Source organism: Micrasema longulum, unplaced genomic scaffold (genome assembly GCF_059751315.1).
Source record: "Micrasema longulum isolate JH-2025_06_02 unplaced genomic scaffold, ASM5975131v1 h1tg001102l, whole genome shotgun sequence".
Lineage (NCBI taxonomy): Eukaryota > Metazoa > Arthropoda > Insecta > Trichoptera > Brachycentridae > Micrasema > Micrasema longulum.
Genome location: NW_028278290.1, coordinates 17,540 through 40,974, shown reverse-complemented (window position 1 = coordinate 40,974; position 23,435 = coordinate 17,540). Strand labels below are relative to the sequence as shown.

At 33.0% G+C, this 23,435-nt stretch overlaps 1 protein-coding gene across 1 annotated transcript in view; it reads right to left on the bottom strand.

Annotated features, from left to right (window-relative positions):
* Window positions 1–23,435, bottom strand: part of cyst (rho guanine nucleotide exchange factor 18 cysts) — a 96,802-nt gene that overhangs the window by 57,522 nt on the left and 15,845 nt on the right. Inside the window, exon 2 of the mRNA XM_088233428.1 lies at window positions 1,992–2,209. Coding sequence (XP_088089554.1) covers window positions 1,992–2,209 — 218 coding nt within the window. The remainder of the gene's footprint in view (window positions 1–1,991; window positions 2,210–23,435) is intronic.

Below are 23,435 nucleotides of genomic sequence, written 5' to 3'. Positions count from 1 at the left end.
TGCAAATGTTTCTAGATATTCCGCAAAAGAAAAAAAAAGAATCGATGTTTCTCAACCTAATGTAATAAAAAATTACAATCAATTTATGTGTGGAGTAGACTTAATGAACAATTTCGTGTCAAATTACCAAATAAGTGTAAGAGGGAAAAAGTGGTATATGCCGATAACTTTTTGGATGATCGATTTAGCAGTTAGCAATGCATGGCTTTTAAGTAGAAGCTATGGATGTAAATATGACAAATTAGAATTTTTAAGACAAGTTGTTTATGTTTTATGTAAACAAAATGGAAGTAAACCAAAAAATAAAGGTCCAAGGATAAAAACCTCAAATCAAATTATATGAAGAACAAAGGACAGCACTTGGTGATAACCAATCAAAAACAAAGAAATTGTGCGTTTTGCAAAAACAAAACAGTTACAGCATGTCAAACCTGCAATGTACCGCTACTTGATAAGTGTTTTGTGCTTTACCACGCATAAGTTTTTTTTTTTTACCTTGTCTTTTATTTTATTATTTTAATAATTACACATATACTTATGTGTTTTATTTATATTTTTAAGCGCATTGTATAATTATTATATTTCAAATACACTCTTCTGAATTAAATAATTAAATTGATTTATAATGTCTATAATTCAATATTTTATCACCCTACATCCCAAACGGTCGTTTTCGACCACCACTGAAAAACGTATATAAAAATGATGTAATAACTTATATTTACATATAAGTTATTAATTTAAAAAATACTTGGTACACTTCCACTTATTTATTTTGACCAATTAGCGCTTTCACCCTCTAATGGGCATCAACTTTTTGAAATTAGCGGAATATACGAACTAACATGTACTTGTCCTGGTTCATATATAGGACAAAGCGGGAGAGCTATTAAATATAGAGTGAAAGAACATTTAGCTTCACATAGATTAAATAACGACCTATCAAACTATGCATCACATTTAAATGAATTTAAACATACTTTTGATAAAGAAAAAAACATAAAAATTTTACATGTAGGACATAAAGGTCAAAAGTTAGATAGATTAGAAATTTTAGAAATAAATAGGATAAAAAATAATAGCGATAGAATTTTAATAAATCAGCAGATAGAATTTAAAAACTCACCCTTATTAGCCCCCTTAGTTAGACCCTGTACATTGTAATAAAACAATAAATATTTTTCATAAAATAGAATATCCTCTTAAAGTACACCGCCAACACGTGTTCCGATCATTTGTCTCACTCTGTTCCATTGCAATATTGCGTATTGTATTTTTTTCAACTTATTTTTAAATGTACCTACACTTAAGATAATATTTAGTTTTATATAAATTATCCATACACTGTATAATATTCACAAGTCTGAAGATGCCCATTAGAGGGTGAAAGCGCTAATTGGTCAAAATAAATAAGTGGAAGTGTACCAAGTATTTTTTAAATTAATAACTTATATGTAAATATAAGTTATTACATCATTACAAAGGTATTCCATCAAAAATTGACAATAAATAATTTAAATGAAATAAGTATATAAAAATATAAAAAATAAATATTTACTTGGAAATTGTGTTAATAGAACACTAATCAAAAGGTTAATACCAAAAAATATCATGCACCTCAAAAAAAAAGTTCTGGGATAAAGAGGGGTGCAAATTTTCAATAGTTCTGGGATGAAATGAGCTAAGATTATCAATTAACTATTTTTATTTTTTAAGTGATATTTATATACACAAATGTTTCCCTTTTCAATTTTTTTTTTTAATATCTATAAAACTGGAACGAATTGAGGCGGAAAATGGAGAAGTCTAGGTGCTGAAAGAAACAGGATATTGATAAGAAGGAAAGCACTCTCATATCCACAGGTTCAACAGGTAGTTCCTTAAAAATGTTGCCTCTTTTGTGACAGTATCATTTACACTCGGGATGCGTATAGGTGTTTAACAATCATATCGCTGCGGAATCAGGGCGGACAAGGGCGGTGTTTCGTTACCTGGGGGCTGAAGGCCTGGTGACGCATGCGCTGCACGGTCTGGTGGATCCGCTGCAGCTGTTGTAGCGGCTCGTCCAGGATGCCGGGCGAGTGCGGGGTCACGCTGATGGTGGGCACGGGGGCGCGCCCGGCCCCCGCGCCGCCCCCCGCGCCGCCCGCCGCGCACGCCCCCGCCACGGCCACGGAGCTCTCGGACCCCGAGCTCACACCCGCCTCATCTAGAAAAAGAAAGAAAAACATAATATTACTTTTATGTATTTTTAGAAAGACGGAGATAAAAAAAGGACTCATTGCATTGCAAGTCTTCATATTTAATTTTACACAAAATTCTAATTTTGTTGCAATAGAGGGAAAACATTTTTTGAGAAGGGAATGGAAAGTCTAGGCATATACAGAACTTGTGACTGTCATTGGATGGTTTAAGTGGCCACTTTACACACTGTGTTACATTCACCATTCTGCCAAAGTTTAAACATCCGAATTTCCTCAACTCTTCCATCTGTTGACTTTTGTGATGTAAAATATATTGTTTTCATTGTTTAAAATATATATATTTAAGAACCGAAATTTATTTACAAGTAATTCAAATATATCAAGTCTAAAAGGGAATCGTGTGCTAGATATACCACATTGTAAAACGAGGCTAGCACAGTGACATGCAAATTTTATAGGCCCAAAAAAATTTTATTCTTTTTTTACTGATAATATTTCATTAATCCCAAACTTTCAAAATTTAGTTTCTTTTTAAAAACACATACTATCCTGGATTCAAACTAAAGATATTAACACTGTTTTTCTATGATATATTTTGTTGCCCTGTAATAAAAAGGAATATTTTGATGTTTTTTATTTTTTTTATTTCCCTTTTTTAATTACTAAAAAATAAAAAAGTACCTTCTAATCTTTTACATAATATTTTCTTTTCATATTATACCTATTCTATTATACCTAGTCTATTTATTAAAGGAGCAAAAAAATTCATAAACATTATTTTTTCAGTCCAGTCCTTGTCCAGTCCTTGTCTACAAAAATTTGGACAAACTCAAAATATTGTTGATAAATTACCTGGTCCATGAAGAAGTATAGAAATTGAAAAAATAATATTTTCAGGCGTTGCCTAGTATGTAGGTGAAATAATTCAATTAGATGAATCTCACCCGCATAAATAAAGGTTTCAGCTCTTTAACTTCACAAACATCAACAGATGAAAGAATGGAAGGAATATAGATGGTCAAATATAGGCAGAATGGTGAATGTTACACAGTGTGTAAAGTGGCCACTTAAACCAGCCATTGACAGGTCATAAGCCCTGTAGATAGATGCCTAGACTTCTATATTACCTTCTCTTAAATGTTCTTCATCTCTGTTGTAAAATGTTAATATAAACAGCTCCCCAGGGAGTTGAATCCAGTCCTTGTCTACAAAAATTTGGACAAACTCAAAATATTGTTGCCTTTATTTTGTGTTTTCAAGTAACGTCCTACCTTTCTTTAGACCTTTAACCATTTTTTTTAGTCATCTCTACCTCCACTTCTTTACCCTTTAACCCTTTCCTGTCATATTTTTACTGCTTTTTCTACAACCACCTTCTCGCACTCGTTTTCCACCCCCTTCCAATTGTAATGAAATTTATTTATAAAAAGGATAAACATTATTTTATGATTTGCATTATGTTAGTTGTGGTTTAGATTTTGTTGCGTGTAGCAATAAACCCAAGAAATGTTTTAAATAAAATAAATACATAGCAGTTTAATCTGTCAATATTGATCGCGATCATTCATGATGAAGGAGTACTGTACAGTGTTTAAAATTTAATGTACATTGTTCATATGTCACTTAATTAGTCATTTCAATGATTTATTAATATTTTTCATTTGTTGATAGACTACCAAACAAAGTAAAAAATATTCAAAATATATTTATACATCGTAATATCAGGGCTAGGATTTTTTAATGTGTTGTAATTTTGAAATTACTCCGCAAGTGACGTCACAAGTTCTAGTCGGTGGGTTCAGCTGATTGGTGAGTTGGCTTCCCGCAAACCGGAATTCTATCACAGCACTCTATCATAGGCAAATTCCAAAGAGCTTGTGACGTAGTTTTTTTTCTCAATATAAAAGAAATATTTTCGTTCTTATGATTTACCCAAATATTTCAATTTTAGGGGGCATTATCAACGAGTTGTAAATAACTCACTATCGGAAAATGGGAATCAAGTTGTGGTAGAGTGGGGTTCGAACTTAAGACCTCTGATCCATGAGTCCGCGACACTAGCCACGGGACCACAGCCCGGTTCAAAAGGTAGTTCGTTTTTATAATATTTTTCGTATGATTTCAAGAAACTTTGCAGTGCAATAAATTAAATGGTCTAATTTTTACCGCGTGTAAGAAAACATTTTTTATATCCAATTTCCCGTATCACTGAACTTCTTACTTTTAAAAAAATATACCTTCTATGGTAATTTGCTTCAGCTGGATTTTGAAATCTTTTTTGAAATATCGTTTTTGTCTCTTAACTTAAGTTATATTATCATATTAGAGGAAAGAACAAAATTAGACTTCCATTTAGGAAAAAGGCAAAGTCACAAAATTCAATTTTATTTAAAGCAATCAAAAAGTATTACGAAATGGAAAAAAATATTTATGAAGAAAAAAACATCAAAATTTAAAATAATGGTCAAGACATATGTGATAAACAATTTATAAATTAAATATATTTGCAATGTTATTATTAGAACACACATAACAATATGTATGATATGTGTGCCCTTATTAAGATTTAAATAATAATAATAATATTAATATGCAAAAAATTACTATAATGAAAATATCTAATTTGCCATGGGACGCGTCTGCATCTGTTGATAAATTATATACAAAAATAAATTTATTTTTCATTTCTGATTCAACACATTGATTGAGTTCACTTTTAAGTATTTTTCTTGAATGTACTTGAGCTACTTGAGATTCGTAAAACTGGCGATAAATTGGTGAACTTTTAAATAAAATGTCACCTGTTCGAGGTCAGAGAAACGCGATAAAAAATATACACACGAAAATTGCGAGAAAGTTGCAAGAAAATGAAAATTTTGATATGATGCAGTTAAGAATTTTACTTTTCAGTTTCCCGTAACCCACGGGAACTTCTCATCGCAAATATCATAAACTTTGGAAAGTACGCAATTACTCACATTTTATGCTCGCACATATTTTAATTCCGAAGGAGTGCCGGCCAGCGCGCTACTTTGTCCGCAAGGCGGAAATGGGGGTGTAAAATCAGATTTCTTCTCACAGAAGCGAGGATAAAAAGTAGATAAATAACATGTTTATCTAAGACATTTGCCACTTTAGATAATGTAATTAAACGATCGCAATAAAAGAGAATTAAAATTTAAAATCAAACACTGATTTGAGTCCAATAATTTAGTTTATTTATTTTTTAATTAAAAATCGGACAATAGGGAAATATCACAGACTACGAATACTAATAAAAATATTTAAAATGGATTTAAATTAATTAATTGTATTTTCAAAATTACTAAGGATATTATGGAGAATGTTTTCATATGTAACTTTAAAAAAGAAGTCATAAAAAATACGTCACTAGAAAAACGCGACATGTTTGACATTGATAATTGTGACGTCAAGATTCGTGACGATGTTCTATAAAAATTTTAACGGTTTTAAACAAAGCTAAAAATGAACATGAATCTTGACGTATTGGGGGCGTGGCCAATGCAGTGACCGTTTTCGCGGGAATTCAACTAATAATACTAATAAGTAGCAAAAAAAATGACAAGCGTCACTTTAGTGAAATAAGCATTTTTTTAATTAAAAAAAACACTAATATTGACTAAACATAGTTATTGTTGAATTACTCTTAAAAAACGAAATTACGTATATCCTTCTACGTGGGCACAATTCAATTAATGAAGAGAATTACTTTCATAAATTTTGAAAAAATCATACAAATAATAATAAATTATACATATTATAAATAGGTAGTATTCTTAAAGGCATTTTATTTTTTTTATTTTCTAATTTAAGAGTCCTCCTCACTAGGGAAACCTGTTCTGAGGAGGACTGTACACTGAACAGTGATAATTTGTTTTTATATACATATTTCATATATAATATTTTTTATTTTTTTATTTCTTCTGTTCTAACTTTCTTCAGCCAGATTTTGATTTATCTTTTGAAATATTGTTGTTAGGGGGTTATAATTTTATTTATAACCCCCAAACAACATTTCATTTCAAGACGTGTTTTCATCTAGTTCTTTAGACGCATAATAGTACCCGTGGGGAATGTTCACAAAATAAGCTCAAAAATTACGTTTTTTTTAAATTAGATACTAAAAAAAGTTAAGATTCATATATGCACATGTATACAATCAACTAATAAATTAATCTGGTGCTGTCAACCAAAACGGAGTGTGGAGGAGACGGTTAATTCATGAATTAGAGGCACTGTATCGTCGCTTTAGTTCGTTTTTGTCCAACATACCATTTTCAACGAAATTGAGTTAAATGTACAGAAGTTCTGAAAAAGCCTTTATTTATAAAATTCAAATGAAAAATATATTTTCAAAAATTGTTTAAGGGGTTTTTCAACGAATTTTGTCTTCAGTTGCGGTCAATATTTATGTATATTTATTAAAAAAACTTAAAAGGTCTATTTCTGCAGATTTGTGTCTTGGTCTCTTGGACAAAAATGAACTGAAGCGACGATATGGCGAACCCAACATTGCGCAATAAGAGGGTGTATTTGTGTGTATGAGAGTAAATGTTCAGGTGTGTAAGCGTGTGCATAATTTAAAAGCAAGTGGGAGTGTATCGCAGCCAGATAGAATGAGTCATAATTTATTTTCAAATAAATTAAAGGGCTTCTCAAATATATCAATAGATGAAAAAAATAATTTAACAAGAACGATAGAGGAATGGGTGTTGTGCATAGTTAGTGCTACAGACTAGCAGACGGAAAAAATATTTATTTCTTGTCACGCGAAAGGGGACATTAAAATTTAATCATACTTTTGGAGAGTAGGTTTAAAGAGTCCACTTTATTATATATATAAATTAATCACCGTTATTGGTCTCGAAAATGGCTTTTTTTTATGGGCATAGAATGAATGATAATAGTACACCAAAAAAAAACTATACCACTCCGGAAGGTAGACGAAGCAGAGGGAGACCTAAATTAAGATGGCTGGATTATGTGGAAAGTGACATTAGAGCAATTGGCCTGACTAACCGGAGAAGAGCCGCAGGGTGCAGAGCGAAATCGAGACATATTCTGGAGGAGGCCAGGGCCCACAAGGGGCTGTAGCACCACTGATGATGATATAATTAATAAAAATACTTGTGTTTTTGTAGAAAACAAATTGATGAATTACATAAATAAATAGATTCGATTTTTTAGCGACAAAGAAAAAAGCATTCCATCAAAAAGGTGAAATCAAAAATCTTCAAACTATTTTATTATCTACATAAAAGTGTTTAATTTGAAAACAACGGCGAGGAAAACGCGTTATCCTAAAATTATTAATATATTTTAACCGGCGAAAAAATCTAGATACTTAAAATGTTAAATATGAATCGAGAAAATAAATCATTCACTAGTCTCCAAGATGAAATGAATAAATAAATAATTAATACGAGAGTTTTAAATAAGAAGGCGGTTAAATGTTAATTCAATCTGAATTTCAAAATACTCGAGTGCAAAATGCGTATAAATCTGGCGGGCCCTGATGAGAAAATGAGTTGGAGCGAAATTGTGCGAATATTGCGGATGTGAGCACATAAATTATTCAGGCGGACACTACCGGAAGCGCGGGAACGGGGGCGGACCGAGTGCGGTACCCTGCGGGACGCCGGCCGAGATTATCCAATTTTAATAAACTTCGACTCGATAGGGGACAGGTGAACTGCATTAGGCGCGGGCGGTCGTTCGACACTGGTAATGTGTCGAGTTTTTGCAGATCGAGCCGATGAGGAAGTTCAGTGGTTTAAAAAAATAATTGTTTAAAAAAACAAACAAATCATCACGCCGTTTCTTCGCAGGGGTAGGCAGAGAGGATAGAACGCCATATTACTCTATCTTTGCATACAGACCTCGTTTCCTCTACATTCATACATCTTCTCATTCACGCACCCCGATTTTTCCTACTCTTGACATGTCCATCTTCAAGTATTTGACGGACTTGATTGTGGCATGTCTTTCTCGGTATTTCTCGTTTTCTGCATCCATCAACATTCGCATCGTAGATCCTTTTAGCCGTTCTTTCGCTGTCCATTCGCTCTACATGTCCAAACCAACGCAGCATCGCTTTCTTGATTCTGTCGATAATGCGTGTCTCAGCCTTACACAGTTCACGAATCTCGACATTTGTGAACCTATCGTACATCGTTTTAACACACATTCGCCTGAGGGATCGCATTTCGACAGCATTCAACCTACTTTCATCATTATTTTTCCAATTCCATACTTCGCTCCCATACATTAGAGTTGGCACTAGAACTCCATTGTGAACTGCTAGTTTAGCCTCCTGCGATAAACATTTGTTTGCCAAAGTAGATTTCAGTGCACCGTTCACCCTGCTCCCGGCACTCACCCTCCTTTCAATATCTTTCTCGGTCTTTCCATCCCTAGTAAACATACTTCCCCGATACACAAATTCTTCTCCCTGATTCGGAATATCTCCGTTCACACTGATCTCATATTTAGTTATATTTTCATCACTTTCGATTTATCAACATTCATAAGCAAATCGCTTTTCTTGCATACATGGTTGAATTTTGTTACCAAGAATTGCAGGTCTTCTTTGCTGCTTGACTATTTTATGTTTTTTTTGTGTATCGTTCTGTCATCGCTATGAATTTTTGAAGTCTCGTAATTTTGAAATTACACCGCCCGTGACCAAGTTCAAGTCGGTGAGTTTTCCTGATATTTAAAAGGAGAACCCCGTACCAGTCAAAACACACTAACTAAACATTGAAAAACACGGCAACCCGGAAACCGAAAATTTATCACAACACATAAGAACGCAATTTGTATTTTTCTCAAAAACACCAAAACGGGAGTTTGCTATCTTTGCTTCCCATCCCCTCAATTAATATATATTGTGTAAAGAACAATTGAAAAAAATGACATTATTTCGTATTTAAAAAAAATTAAATACTTTTGATTCTCGCATTAATGATAATTCAGTGTAAGTCCCTCTCCAAGCACAAGAGTTTGTCTCTTTTTTGGAGAGGAACAGCATTCAGCGGCTTCCGTGGCGTAGTGGTTAAGACGTTTAACTCACGCACGGAAGGATCCGGGTTCGACTCCAACACAATTAAAACACAAAAATTAAATGTGATTTTTCCTAAGCCTGTTGTGGTACAAAAAATAAATAAACACGTGATTTTGTAATAAAATATGCATTAAAACTGAAATGTATCTTATTTGTGTAATATAAATAAATAAAATAAAATAAAATAAACATGTTAAACGTAAAACGGCACGTGAAAGAATGGTATTTTGATAAAGCCTTAACCGTCAGTCAAAGTTAAAGCTCGAACCCAGGACCTTTAACCGTGGCAGGCGAAAGCGCTAACCACTACACCACGAGGCGAACTTATTTTTACTCGGTTTCCTTTTTTAGGATTTTCGACTGAGAGTAGCCATCGTCTTGTCGGTCTCGTGATGTAATGGTCAGCGCGTTTGCTACCATGCAAGAGGTCACGGGTTCAATTCCCGTTGATATGAAATATTTATTTAAAAGGGGTTTTTTTACACTAAAATATTTCATAGTCGATTGACTGGTGCCTGAAGCGTAAGACTGATCATCGTACCTTCATGTAACAAAAAAAAGATCAAGATGCGCTAGGATTGGTGTACCAATGCAGTGTCCTATGCACCATTAGGTGCGGAAGGGAATGATGATGATGATGATGATGATTAGCTATCGAGTGGAAAACACTCGTCGGTTTCTGGTTTGAGTGTTTTAGACTAGATGGCTGCCCTCGAGTCTGAGAAAGGAAATCGAGTGGAGATAAGTCCACCTCGTGGTGCAGAGGTTGACGGGTTCGCCTATCATCCTCGAGGTCCTCGGTTTGTTTCCTTGCAGGGTAGACGAGAAATATTGATTTTAAACCGCAATGTTTTATTGTTTCTGGACTGGCACCTGAAGCGTAAGACTGATCACCTTACCTTCATGCAACGGATGATCGAAATATGCCGTATTTGGTTTGACAACTTAGTGCCCTAAGCGCCATAGCGTGCGGATGGGGATATGGTGTTTTTGTATTACGGAAATAATTTTTGATATAGTATTAAAATCTCTTTTACCGTAAAATTCGATGAATAAACGAGATGAAGCGGGAGCCAGAATGAAATAACAGAATTCTACCACAAAAAATAACGAATCGCTGATAAAAATTAAACGGTAAGTTAGGAATTCGAGACGGGGAATATTCGACGAAACAAATTAAATAAATTAATTTTAAAAGGTTAGGGAGGGATCGAGTTTCGTTCGAAACAACCCCCCCTTCCACTCGGCGAACACCGGATCAGGAGAAAATATTCCCGTTACGAAAAGCGGCAGTGAAGTCACACTTTAGTTTTAAACAATTTTATTTTATTAAGCTGCTACTACTACTACCATCACGCCATTTCGCTGTAGGGGTAGGCACAGAGAATGGACCGCCACACACGTCTATCCTGGCATACATTCCTGGCTTCTTCAACATTTATACATCTTGTCATACATGCCCTTCGGTTCTATCTGCTTTTGACATGACCAGACTTAAGATTTTGGTTTATCTGATCATGCCACGTCTTCCTTGGTCGTCGAATTATTAACGAAAATTCCTGTGTAATTACAATTAATGTAATTCTAAAAATTACAACTTTATTAACGAAAATCCCTGTGTAATTACAATTAATGAAAATCTAAAAATTACAACTTTATTAACGAAAATCCCTGTGTAATTACAATTAATGAAAATCTAAAAATTACAACTTTATTAACGAAAATCCCTGTGTAATTACAATTAATGAAAATCTAAAAATTACAACTTTATTAACGAAAATCCCCGTGTAATTACAATCAATGAAAATCTAAAAATTACAACTTTATTAACGAAAATTCCCGTGTAATTACAATTAATGTAATTCTAAAAATAACAACTTTATTAATGAAAAGCCTGTGTAATTACAAAAAATGTCTTTCAGGCGTTGCCTAGGTGAATTGATTCAGTCGGATGAATTTCACCCACATATTAAAGTTTTCAGCTCTTTTACTTTACAAAAGTCAACAGTTGGAAGAGTTGAGAAAATGTGGATGTTTAAACATAGCCAGAATGGTGAATGTTACACAGTGTGTCAAGTGGCCACATAAACCAGTCGCCAATGACTGTTCGTAAGCCCTGTAAATCCCAAGACTTTCATATTTCCTTCCCGAAAATGTAACTAAAAAATAACTCCCTAGGGAGAAAATCCAGCCCGCCTGTAAACATTTGGAAATATTTAAACGTTGTCCATGAAATTTCAATAAAACATAAATTAAATTTAAAACTCATTTTCATCAAACATTTTATACAGTAGAACTTCGTTAACTCCAGTCATCCGGATTGCCAAATATCCTGATCGTTATCACGAAATAAAAAAGAAGGAGAAGTTTTTAATTTTAATTTAATTGTAGAATTAACTTGCTGGACATGTTTGATTAAGTTTTTAATGTGATTGCAATTCGCTGCACTATTTAAAATAAAAAAGAATCTGGCACTCGTTAATCCGGATAGTTGGGAGTTTTACTGTATTTCTAACGTACACATTTTTATTTGCAATCCTCTAACAAAATGTACCCATATTCATAATTAACGCGTCAGGTCTGAAAGGCGACACATCTAGTGAAAACTTCATTACCGTCTGTTTCAGGAAACCGGAAGCCGTCGAATCTTCGCGGGAAGTTTCCTCCTGAACCGGAAATAGTTGAGCGGAAGTTACCGAGGAAGGGGGGGGGGGGGGGGTGGAGCGCCACAGAGGAGCGCTTCAGGAATAGTAATGATATGTTAACAACGGTATTCACAATATGTGTAACTAGTTTAATAATCGTACTTTGTATGTTGGAAGTTGGAATTACGCGGAGACGTTTATTTTTTTAGGTAGATTCACATTAGAATAATTCATTTGATTATTTTTACACTAATTATACATATTTAAATTAAAACAGAGATGGAGAACATGTTTAGTGAAGGAAATGTGGAAGTCTAGGTATTTATAGGACTAATGACCTGTCATTGGCTTTTTATTTCCTATTTTTTTTTTTGCACCACAACAGGCCAGGAGGCCCAGTTACAGTGATGAATTACATCACAGAATACCCAGGCTTGAGAAAAATCCCATTTAATTTTTGTGTTCTCACCGGGAACCGGAACCTTCCGTGTGTGAGTCTAGCGTCTTGACCACTGCGCCACGGAGACCGCCAATTTTTCTTATTTCCGCCTATTTCTAGGACTTTCTTGGTTTAAGTTTACAACGATTTAAACGAGCACTAAATAAATAGTCCAGATCTTGCCTTGATGTCTGTCAATACTTGTTTGAATTATTTTTTAATGTTTTTAATTGTTCTTACATTGTAATATTTATCCATATGATTCGTATCAATGAACAACGTCCGTAAATAAATAAATTTCCTTATCTGAAAGGTTTTGTTTTTATTTCTTAAAGGAATAACCCGCTAAGCCGCTTCGGAGGCTTGTCAGCGGGCGGGAAAGAGGGGATATAGTCGCCGTTCAGTCGGAATTCACTGATTAAAAAAACAACATCATTTTGAGAAACCGCAATTTGAAAGTTTGGAGACTAAGGAAAAATCGGATTTTTGTGTTTTGGACGTTTTTGTAAACAATATAATTCAGTCGAGTCTTTTTAATACATTCCATGGGTAACTTTTTCCTTCTAATACATTTTTAAATATCTGGAAGATTTTTATTTATTTTTTATTTGACGCAAGGTGGCTAAAATGTGGTTAAGTGACATTTGCTTGTTTATAATTGTGGTCTCACTGCTATGCAGATGATACACAGATTTATTTTTATTGTAAACCGAGCGAGAGAAATGTGCTTGTTAATTTGATTAATGGATGCATTGAGAAAATAGGAAACTGGATGGCTGAAAATAGACTAACACTAAACCCATCTAAAACGGAACAACTATGGATGGCTTCAGCCAGACGATAGAATTTGATTCAGGATACGGCACTACCCGATGTAAGGAGTACCGCTTTGCCCACCGTTAAATTACTGGGAGTCTTCCTTAATTCTGACCTTTCTCTTGACGTTCAAATAAGTAGAACGATAAGTTCATACTTTTACCAGCTGAGACTAAAATGACTCGCCTACAGTCTGTATTGAATGCCGCAGCGAGACTTATTTTTGGAATCTTTAAGTTCAGTCATATCACTCCACTACTTCGGGAATTACACTGGCTACGTTTACCACTGAGAGTGGAATACAAACTCTGTTGGCTTATGTATAAGTCACTGCACAACTCTGCTCCAGAATATCTAAGGGAACTCTGCATTCCAGATGAACTGGCTGACAGACGTCTTACGCTTAGATCAGCTACATCTATGTCAAAAGGAAAAGTTATTATACCTCTACACAAACAGCGCTCTAAATTCGGCGAACGCGCATTTGCGGTCGCAGGCCCTACGGCATGGAATGCTCTCCCAGCAGAGGTCCGAAACTGTGAGAGTTAAGTGATGTTTCGAAAGAAACTTAAACCCTCTTGTTCTCTAAATCATTTGAATAAATTCTTAGAATGTGGTGACAAAATACATTATTTTTCTTAAATTAAAAAATTAAAATTAAATTTATATCTTTATATAATCAATTTTTAAAGCGCCCTTGAGGTATTATATTACGAAAATGGCGCTATATAAATTATCCATAATAATAATGTAAGCTAAAAAAGAGTTGGTGAAAGGAAGGGAATATTAGAAATGATTTTTATAATATTGTAATTTTTTTTTTTTCATATGTTTTTTTAATGTTTCAATGTATAATAATATAAAGTCACATAGTAAAGAGCAAATAATTCAGATTCACGCACCTTTATTCTGACTTAGTTACCTCGGAGACGTTTGCCAGTTAAAGAACATGCTTTTATGCCTTGAATGGCATATTTAACTCAAAAATGACATTTTTAGGGTTAGTGATTTTTGCCCAAACGGCGACGTTATGGAGGTTATGAAAAAAATTCCTGGAAAACATTTCTATAAGCTGGTTTCTGGAAGTATATACATATAATCCAAATATACTGAAAGAGATCAGTTTGTACGAGTATGTTCTCAATGATTATACTAGAGCGAGATCTCATGCACTACACACCCAGAAGCCGCACAAATGCAAGTCAGAATTCACCAATTAAGGCTATAGTCTGGTAAAACGCGCGCAAAATTAGGAAATCATACTATTTTGCTATTTTAAAACGAATGTTTTTTTTAATCGCGCAATAATAAAAAAATAAGAAAACATAAAGTAGATAAAGACAATAATTTTTAAAGGTATTTCTATTAAAAAATATATTTAAAAGTTTTATGTAACTAAAATATAATTACTTTTAAACCGGCAGATTACACCATTTCAAATTTAGACTTAACTTAGGTATCTAGGATCTCAATAAAGACTAAATATTAAACTAAAATTTCTTGTAATAATTTGAAAATAATAAATTTAACATGAAAGTGGCCGCAGCAAAATCTTAATTTTTATTTTTGAAAAGAAATACAAGCATTTTAAATCACATACATTTTTGTGACATTTTCCTTTCTTTCTACGTAAAATTATGCCTTCGGTAATACTTTGAAAAATATTGAATTTTGAATTCCCGCAAAAACGCCACGCCCTTAATACGTCACGATTCAAGTTTATTTTCAACATTGTTCCTGACAGTTCAAATTTTTTTAGAACATCGTTACGAATCTTGACGTCGCAAACATCAATGACAAACATGTCGCGGTTTTTTAGTGAAATATTTTTTAGTAATATCTTTTTTAAAGTTATATAAGAAAACATTTCTTCGCAATGTCCATATTGAATTTTGAAAATAAATAATTATTCTAAATCACAGGAGACACTCTTTATAAAATAAATTCTATTATGCAAATATATAAAAAATAAAAGAATTTGAGATTAATAAGACACTCGGATACCAACATAATATTTAAATTCCTAAATTCCACACAAGTCATGGTCAAAATAGCTTTGTCTTCAAAGGTGTAAAAAATTGTAATAATCTTCCCAATGAACGAAAAACTATTAAAAATAATATATTAATATATAAATAAAACACATGTAAAAACTACATTAAATTTTAATTAGTATGAATATATTATTGTTTTATGTTTTTTTTATATATCCTGTTTTCATTTTTTTCTCATGTACTCGTATTTAAAATTATATAAAATCTTATAATAAACAACTACAACAGTGTGATAAGATTAAGAAAGGGTCTCTGAGATGGTTTGGTCACGTAGAACGAATGGACGACGAGAGAATGGTAAAACAAGTATATATGGCAAAAATGAACGGCAACGTTAGACGAGGACGACCAAGGAAGACGTGGCATGATCAGATAAACCAAAATCTTAAGTCTGGTCATGTCAAAAGCAGACAGAACCGAAGGGCATGTATGACAAGATGTATGAATGTGGAAGAGGCTAGGAGTGTATGCCAGGATAGACGTGTGGCGGTCCATTCTCTCTGCCTACCCCTACGGGGAAATGGCGTGATGGTAGTAGTAGTAGTAGTAGTAACAACAGTGTAAGTCACTCTCCAAGCACAAGAGTTAGTCTCTTTTTTGGAGAGTTACAGTGATAACATTTACTAGATGTGTAAAAGTAGATATGTATAGAATTTTTTAAAAAAACATGTACGTTTTATGAAATTTATTAATAAAAAAATAAAATAAAATCCAATTCTTGTATTTCTATCGATATTCGTGATATGTGATATTTCCCCTTTGTCAAATAAATAAATGTAAAAAATAAATAAAATTGAGCGGGAATTTCATGCTCATTATAAAACGAAATAATACAGACTAAAATGGATACAAAGTCGTTGGAACAATAGGCTTCTTTCCCCCCTCCGGCAACTACACGTGGACCGCACCATCTTTTAGGAATTTAGCAAACAACATGTGTTTGCACTTTTGCGACACAAAATCTACGAAAGCTACCCTTCGGATATTTTTATCTGTTATGTTATCCATAGTGTTGAAGTGCTTTATCTGTTTAGTTTTTTATTGTTTACTTTTTAGCACGAACACTTTACAAATTTACTACTATGCTCAATGTTTGTTTTTGTAAATTAATTGATAATTTTAAGTTGCCACAATTTCACTCGTCCATGCACTTTGTAGCTGCAAAACGATTGGTAATCTAGCTTCAATAGGTAAATGTTATCAACTATCAAATATCCTAATTTAGTAAATGAGGTCTAGAATTCCAACCGTCCATGCGCTCAGTAGCTGCAAGATTTGTTGCAATCTAACTTCTATTTTATAAACTAGTTTTTTTTTTTTTTTTAATATCACTAAATCTCTAAACTTTATTGACGAATAAAAATAAAAAATGTAAATAGGGGCTAAATTTATTATTATCTATGAGCTCTGTAGCTGCAAGACGTGCTGTAATCTAGCTCCTGTATATCATAATTGGAGACGAGGAACAAGAATCCCAACCGTCCATGCGCTCTGTAGCTGCAATACGTGGTGGGATATTTATTTATTGTACAGCGCCCTTGAGGTGATTTTCACAAAAACAGCGCTATATAAATTATCCATATATATATATATATATATATATATATATATATATATATAACCACAACACCCAGAGCAATTGAGAAAAAATATTTCTTGCATCTGGCGGGAACCGGCCCGCCAATTATTATTTTTATTCAACTTCATAAACAAATTAATGAAAAGTAGCGGCACAAAATAACAGTATCTATTGCTAATTTTCCAGCAAGATATACTGTAAGATTCGCCTTGAAGGAACAATGGAACGGCCGCGACCAATCTAATCTCGACTGAATACAATTGGCCAATAATTCTGGCATTACGAAATGGGTGTTCATTGTTTCCGTACCACGAACCACTTAGCCGGATCACTTCCTACTATAGGTATATCGCATTCTAATTTCTAATTCTACGCCCACTCTATGCGGATGATACTAAACGAGCGTAAATAAATAAAGAAAATAGGCGATTCATTTAGCCCAACTGTAGAATTTTTGGTCTTAGAAAATATGACCACATTTCTGATTATCGTTGGCAACTGAAATGGCTCAAAATTAGACAGCGGAGAGACTATCACTCCCTCTCACTTCTGTTCAATGCACTTCTTAGTCCTAACGCTCCTATATACCTGCGTGAATTTTTTTTCGTTCTAATTCTTAAGGTGTTAAGTAAATAACTACATTTATCGATACTATTCCTGGCCGATTACCTTTCGTTCCCATCCTTCCTTATGATACCTACCTAACATCAAGTTAGAAGAAATTCAAAATTAGAAGATTCGGATTTAGAACAAAAGTAAAACAACATTTTTGACTTGACATAAAATCGGACAAAAAAGTGGTTGGAATCGTCGCGCGTCGTGGAAAACATTGTTATATTTTATAGTTCACTTTGTGATCCAGTGCCAGAAATTGAAGAACATTTAGATCATATTAAAGGTAGGTATCCATTCCATGTTCCTATCCTTTCTCAAATATTTCCCAATCACAAAACTGAATGGAATTCGATTTTCATTTTCAGTCCGCCTTTTCGTTAACACAATGCACTATCTTAATACCCATTTACAATTCCTCCTTCTTCTCTAACTCATATAGTGTCCATGCGGCTCGACTGTGGTATCATCTCCCATCCACTATCAAGGATGTTACTACAGTATCTCTGTTTAAATCACGTTTGAAGAAACATCTCCTTTCTCTTCCTTAATCTCTCCTCCTTTCGTATTTCATATTTTTTCCTTTTCCCATTGAGTAATAGCTTTGATTTAAGGTAATTTATAAACAAATCATTAATTTATATTTTTATATACTCGTATCTTTAGTTTTTTAATCTTTATTTTCTATTAAATATGTTTTGTAAAACATTTAAGTTTGTAAGTGAAAATTCTTGATGGAAGTTCATTGTAATTTATTGTATAAATAAAACACGAGTGATACTTAAATCCACAAATTTGGAATATCCAGTGACCGGTTTCATCGCTTTCGCGACATCTTCGAGACTGGTATCTTTATTAAAAAGTTAAATGGACACCAAAAATAAAATATAAAATACTTACTCATTAAAATAGCATTATATCAATTCATTAGTTAACCCATAGAAAATTTGTTGATAATGATCCTTAAGATAAAAATAACTTTATTTAATTTACTTAAATATAACTTTGAATTATGTATCCTTACCTCTGTTCTGTATAAATACATTTAACCTTTTAATAAAGATACCAGTCTCGAAGATGTCGCGAAAGCGATGAAACCGGTCACTGGATATTCCAAATTTGTGGATTTAAGTATCACTCGTGTTTTATTTATATAATATATGTTTTGTAACTTGAATTATAAAAATAAAACTATTATTTTATTGGTTATAATAATAAAAATACGTATATAGTTTTATTTCACTTTTATTAATAAATTTTTACCAGTGACCGGGTTTCGTCGTGACCGACATCGTCAGACTGGGTCAGATGTCGGTCACGACGAAACCCGGTCACTGGTAAAAATTTATTAATAAAACTAACTATTATTATAATTAAGATGCAGTTCCACCAAGAAATGTCAGTAGAAAAACTCTATTTTATTGGTTGGAAGAAATTGCCATTTGGCAATAAGCCCGCCAATGTACAATTAACATTTTGAACAAAAAGTTAAATAAATAGAATTTAATTAATCTAGTCAATTAATATATCGGGTTGTGGTCCCGTGGCTAGTGTCTCGGACTCACGGATCGAAGGTCCGTGGTTCGAATCCCAATCTACCCCAACTTGATTCCCATTTTCTAATAGTGAGTTATTTACAACTCGTTGAAAATGGACTTCAAAATTAAATATTTGTGTAAATTATAAGAACGCAAATATTTATTAAAAAAAATATATATATATATTTATATATATATTCTATACTTTTTTTTTTACTTATTTGTGTAGGTTGGGTTTACATACGAGTATAATAGATGAACAAAATAAATAAAAAATACCCCTATCCGCACTTAATAGTGGATAGTACAGTATTGTGCGAATTAATGTGAACATAGACAGACATATTTATCGGAGTTTTTCAATTGAGGATATATCAGCACACCTGAATTTTAGTTAAAATCACATTGACGTTTATTATACAACATGTTTTACGAAATCTAGCCTTTCATCACCAATCTTCTTTCCGCACCTAGGAATGTCATAATTCTCAGGTCACCTTTAAGAAACGCCTGAAACATTACTGTGTATCCTTAAAACCCTAACTTCCCATCATTTTACTATTTAAATTGTTTTACATATTCCTTCTCTTTCCTGGTACATCTTTCTTTCTCCTTTCATTACATGATCCCACATTCCTCGTCCTTTAATGTATATATCAAAATATACTTTTATTAAGTTTATTTGTACAAGCTTTTTTTTTCAATAATAAAAAAAAACAGCTGTTATTTTTAATATAAATCACCTATGTATCTTTTGACCAACCGTTCTTTTGACAAGCCTGGTTTATGGTTCGCTGGAGAAGTCCACCAAAGTGCTTATTCTTTGTACTTGAAGATTATAATAAATAAATAATGTATAAAGCATTACACTGGTACTCCAATCGCAGCGCATCTTCACAATTTATTAGATACACGTAGGCAAGATGATCATTTTCACGCTGCAGGTGCCAGTTAAGGGACTACGAAATAATTCAGAATAAAACACTTAGACAAATAAATATTTCATGTCAACTATGCCGGGAATCTAACCCGAGACCGAATCCGCCTCGTGGTCAAGTGGTTGGCGTGTTTGCCTACCACGCAAGAATGTAGCCTTTAGCCCCAGGATTAATATCCGGTGAGTTCCCAGGCGAGTATAAAAGATTCACCTTATAGTTCCTGAAATAGTACAATAACTTCATAGAAACATGACACGCTTAATCGTGCCGGAAGATTGGCTCTCCGATATTTTGTTTTAAATAACTTACAAATCCACAAAAACACGCGTAACTCAGTAAATGTACGAGTAAAACGACTGACATTGACAATAACTCAATTCAGAATAACAGGACATGTGATTTGTTATATTATATAAATAGCTGACGAAGTTGTCTTGCCGCTTAGATAGGCATCTTAAAAAATAAAGATTTGCTAAATGTTCACATCGATTCGCACAATACTGTTGGTGCATATCTTTATCAGATCATTAATGAATTTCCTCGAGGGTTGGATCTACAAAGATAAAAATATTTAAGTTTTTATATTCGACGATATCATAATAAATCTTTATCTGAGAGGTTTATTAAAGAAGAGATGAAGGTCACGGCGATGACGGGAATCGATCGTGAATCATCCGAATGGGTTACTAAACAGCCATTAGAGTCAACCGATGATTCTAGAACAAGGATTTATCGTGTTTGTTTTATAGTTTTACGGCGTATTTTGATTTCTAACGGTTTACAACGTTGGGTCTATCAATAGAGATTACTTAATTTACGGAAATGTTCTGTGGAAATAATCGATAGATAGCTATTAGTGGCCTTCCGGGAAACGAAACTCTCAGCAGCTCATCATCAGAACGCTGATTTATTTTAACGCAATAATGAAAATAGATCGCCGCGAGATCCTGAATATTTTCCGAATTTTTTTTTGGAACTTTAAGTCCACTTTATGGGGCTTAATTGTTATGTTTTGAGTTGGGACGTGGCTGGGACAATAAAGGCGGGATTACATTGTTCTTACGTGTTGTGGATTGGCGTGTTGGAGAGCTATCATCGCTTATGTGGATAGAATTACATTGCTCTCTTACTTTTTTATTTAGGATTATTTATATGGCGTCATTTTTGTAAAGATCACCTCAAGGACGATTTACAATAAAGATCCCAACAAGTCTTGCAGCTACAGAGTGCATACGGTAGGCATTCTCGTTCCCCATTTTCAATTATATAGAAAATAAATATATATTTATTCGACGACTTACGCCTTTAGCAAAGTATACATTTTTAAGCATACAATTTAGTATTTACTCTTATTTGGCCTATTATTTATTAATCCAAGTTATCGTATAGAGTGAGTTTCTAGAAAACATATCTTAATTATCATTTCAATCATGTTTTTTATACAGGTTGTTCTTTAAACCCTGTCGCATCCGAAACCACAATGATCAGTTTGGGCAATAAGACGTATTAACATATTAAAAAAAATATTTAGAACCAAGAAAATTTTTCAAAATAAAATATTAAAAAAAAACAATTGGTTGCTTACTTCTGCAAGGGAGAAGCGAAGGGAGCGCGGCGCAGTATCAGATTCCTCCCTCCCCTCTCCTCGTTTCTTCCCTGCAGAAGTTAGCAACCATTTGCTTTTTTTGATATTTTATTTTTTTAAATTTTATTATTTCTAAAAAAATTATTTAATGTGCCAATTTGTCTTTTTGCTCATACTGATCATCGTGGTTTTGGATCTGACGGGGATTAAAGAACACCCTGTATATATATATTCTTTTCCTATTGGTTTCAATGAAACTATTTTTTTTTTTTATATACTCTTAAATTTTACTATTATTTGCTAATTTTAATGATACCATTATTTTGTACGTTTGATTATGTATGAATCTAAATCTGTATAATTTATATTTTTATATTTATTACTGACAATCTTTTTTGGATTGTTTTCTTTAGAATTTTATTCTTTATTACTTATACCTTGTTTTTCTAGATTGTTCTTCGATTGCATCGCATGTTATTATAATTTAATTTAATTAATTTTACTATGTATTTTTATTGTAAATTATTATGGATTGACACGGGCATAGCCTAAAAAGCCTTAATAAGTATATTAATATTTAAACGAGTGTAATTTTGAATGAATAAATAAAAAAATAAAACAGTAAAAAAATTACAAAAACAAAATAAAAAACATCTGTACACAAGTAAAGAAAATATAGATACATAAAAATCAGCAGAAAATAAAGAAATAACGATGGAAAATTAGAAGTGTTATTCGTGCCGTTTTCCCCGCGGGGGTGGGCGGAGAGGATAGAACGCCGTATTACTCTGTCTGTGCATACAGACCTCGCTTCCTTTACTTTCTCACGCCTTATCTTTGCAGTCGACATCTACGCCCTGTTTTGATAATGTTGTAAATGTTTTTCTACATTTCGATTAACAAGTCTGCCAAGTTCCAGTACCATTATGACGATACAGTGGTAGTAGTAGTAGAAAACGCTTGAACAAAAAGGTCGATTGTACTGCCTAGAATTTTGTTGTATCGAGACCCCACAGATATAACGAATAAATAAAAAATGAATGTATTTTTTATTAATTCGCATCATCAAGGTGCGTCACAGTATGGATTCGCATTAAAAATGCAATTGATTCAATTCCGTCATTAGAATTAGGTCGCATCTAAAGCAGTTTACGATACGCGCAATAAAAATCTCAAGTTGATTAAGTCGCTTTCGCTAAGAAGCTAGAAGCAATAACAAAACAAGACGTGGGGCATTAAAACCAATTCATAATAAACAAATCCGACCTCCGGAGCGTTACTTGATAGTCCGCAATCCGCATTAACCGACAATATTCGTAAATTTATTGAATCGGCATTAACTTTGTGGAATAGCATAATTAAATTAAACACTTTGTTATGAGATCACAGAGCTTTCCATCTACAGGTGTACCTAATTAAAAACGAAACATATATTCAAGAAGGAAGTCAAAAATTAGATTCGTAATATTTTTTTATGTAGCACTCATTGAAAACACTATGTTTTTTGTAATTAATATTTGTAAATTTATTGAATCGGCATTAACTTTGTGGAATAACACAATTAAACACTTTGTTATGAGATCACAGATCTTTCCATCTACGTGTGTACCTATAGTTCTTAAAATGTAACATGATTAGAATGACAGCTGTCAGAAAAGGTGACGACATAACTTTGTAGTAACGTCAAAGGAGTTATTTATATTGACACACGAAAAATGATTTGTATCTGGCGTGTAAATTTATTTTTTTAATACAACGCTTGAAATATAAATCAACATGAATATATAAAATCAGCGTTAAAACTAAAATAAACCTGATTATTACCGACGTTCTTACAAGGTTACATCATTTTGCAAAAACGTTAGAGATGGGACAAATTGATCAATGTAAAATAATCGAATTAAAAAATAATTAATTTGATGTTGTTCATGAAAAAAGTAT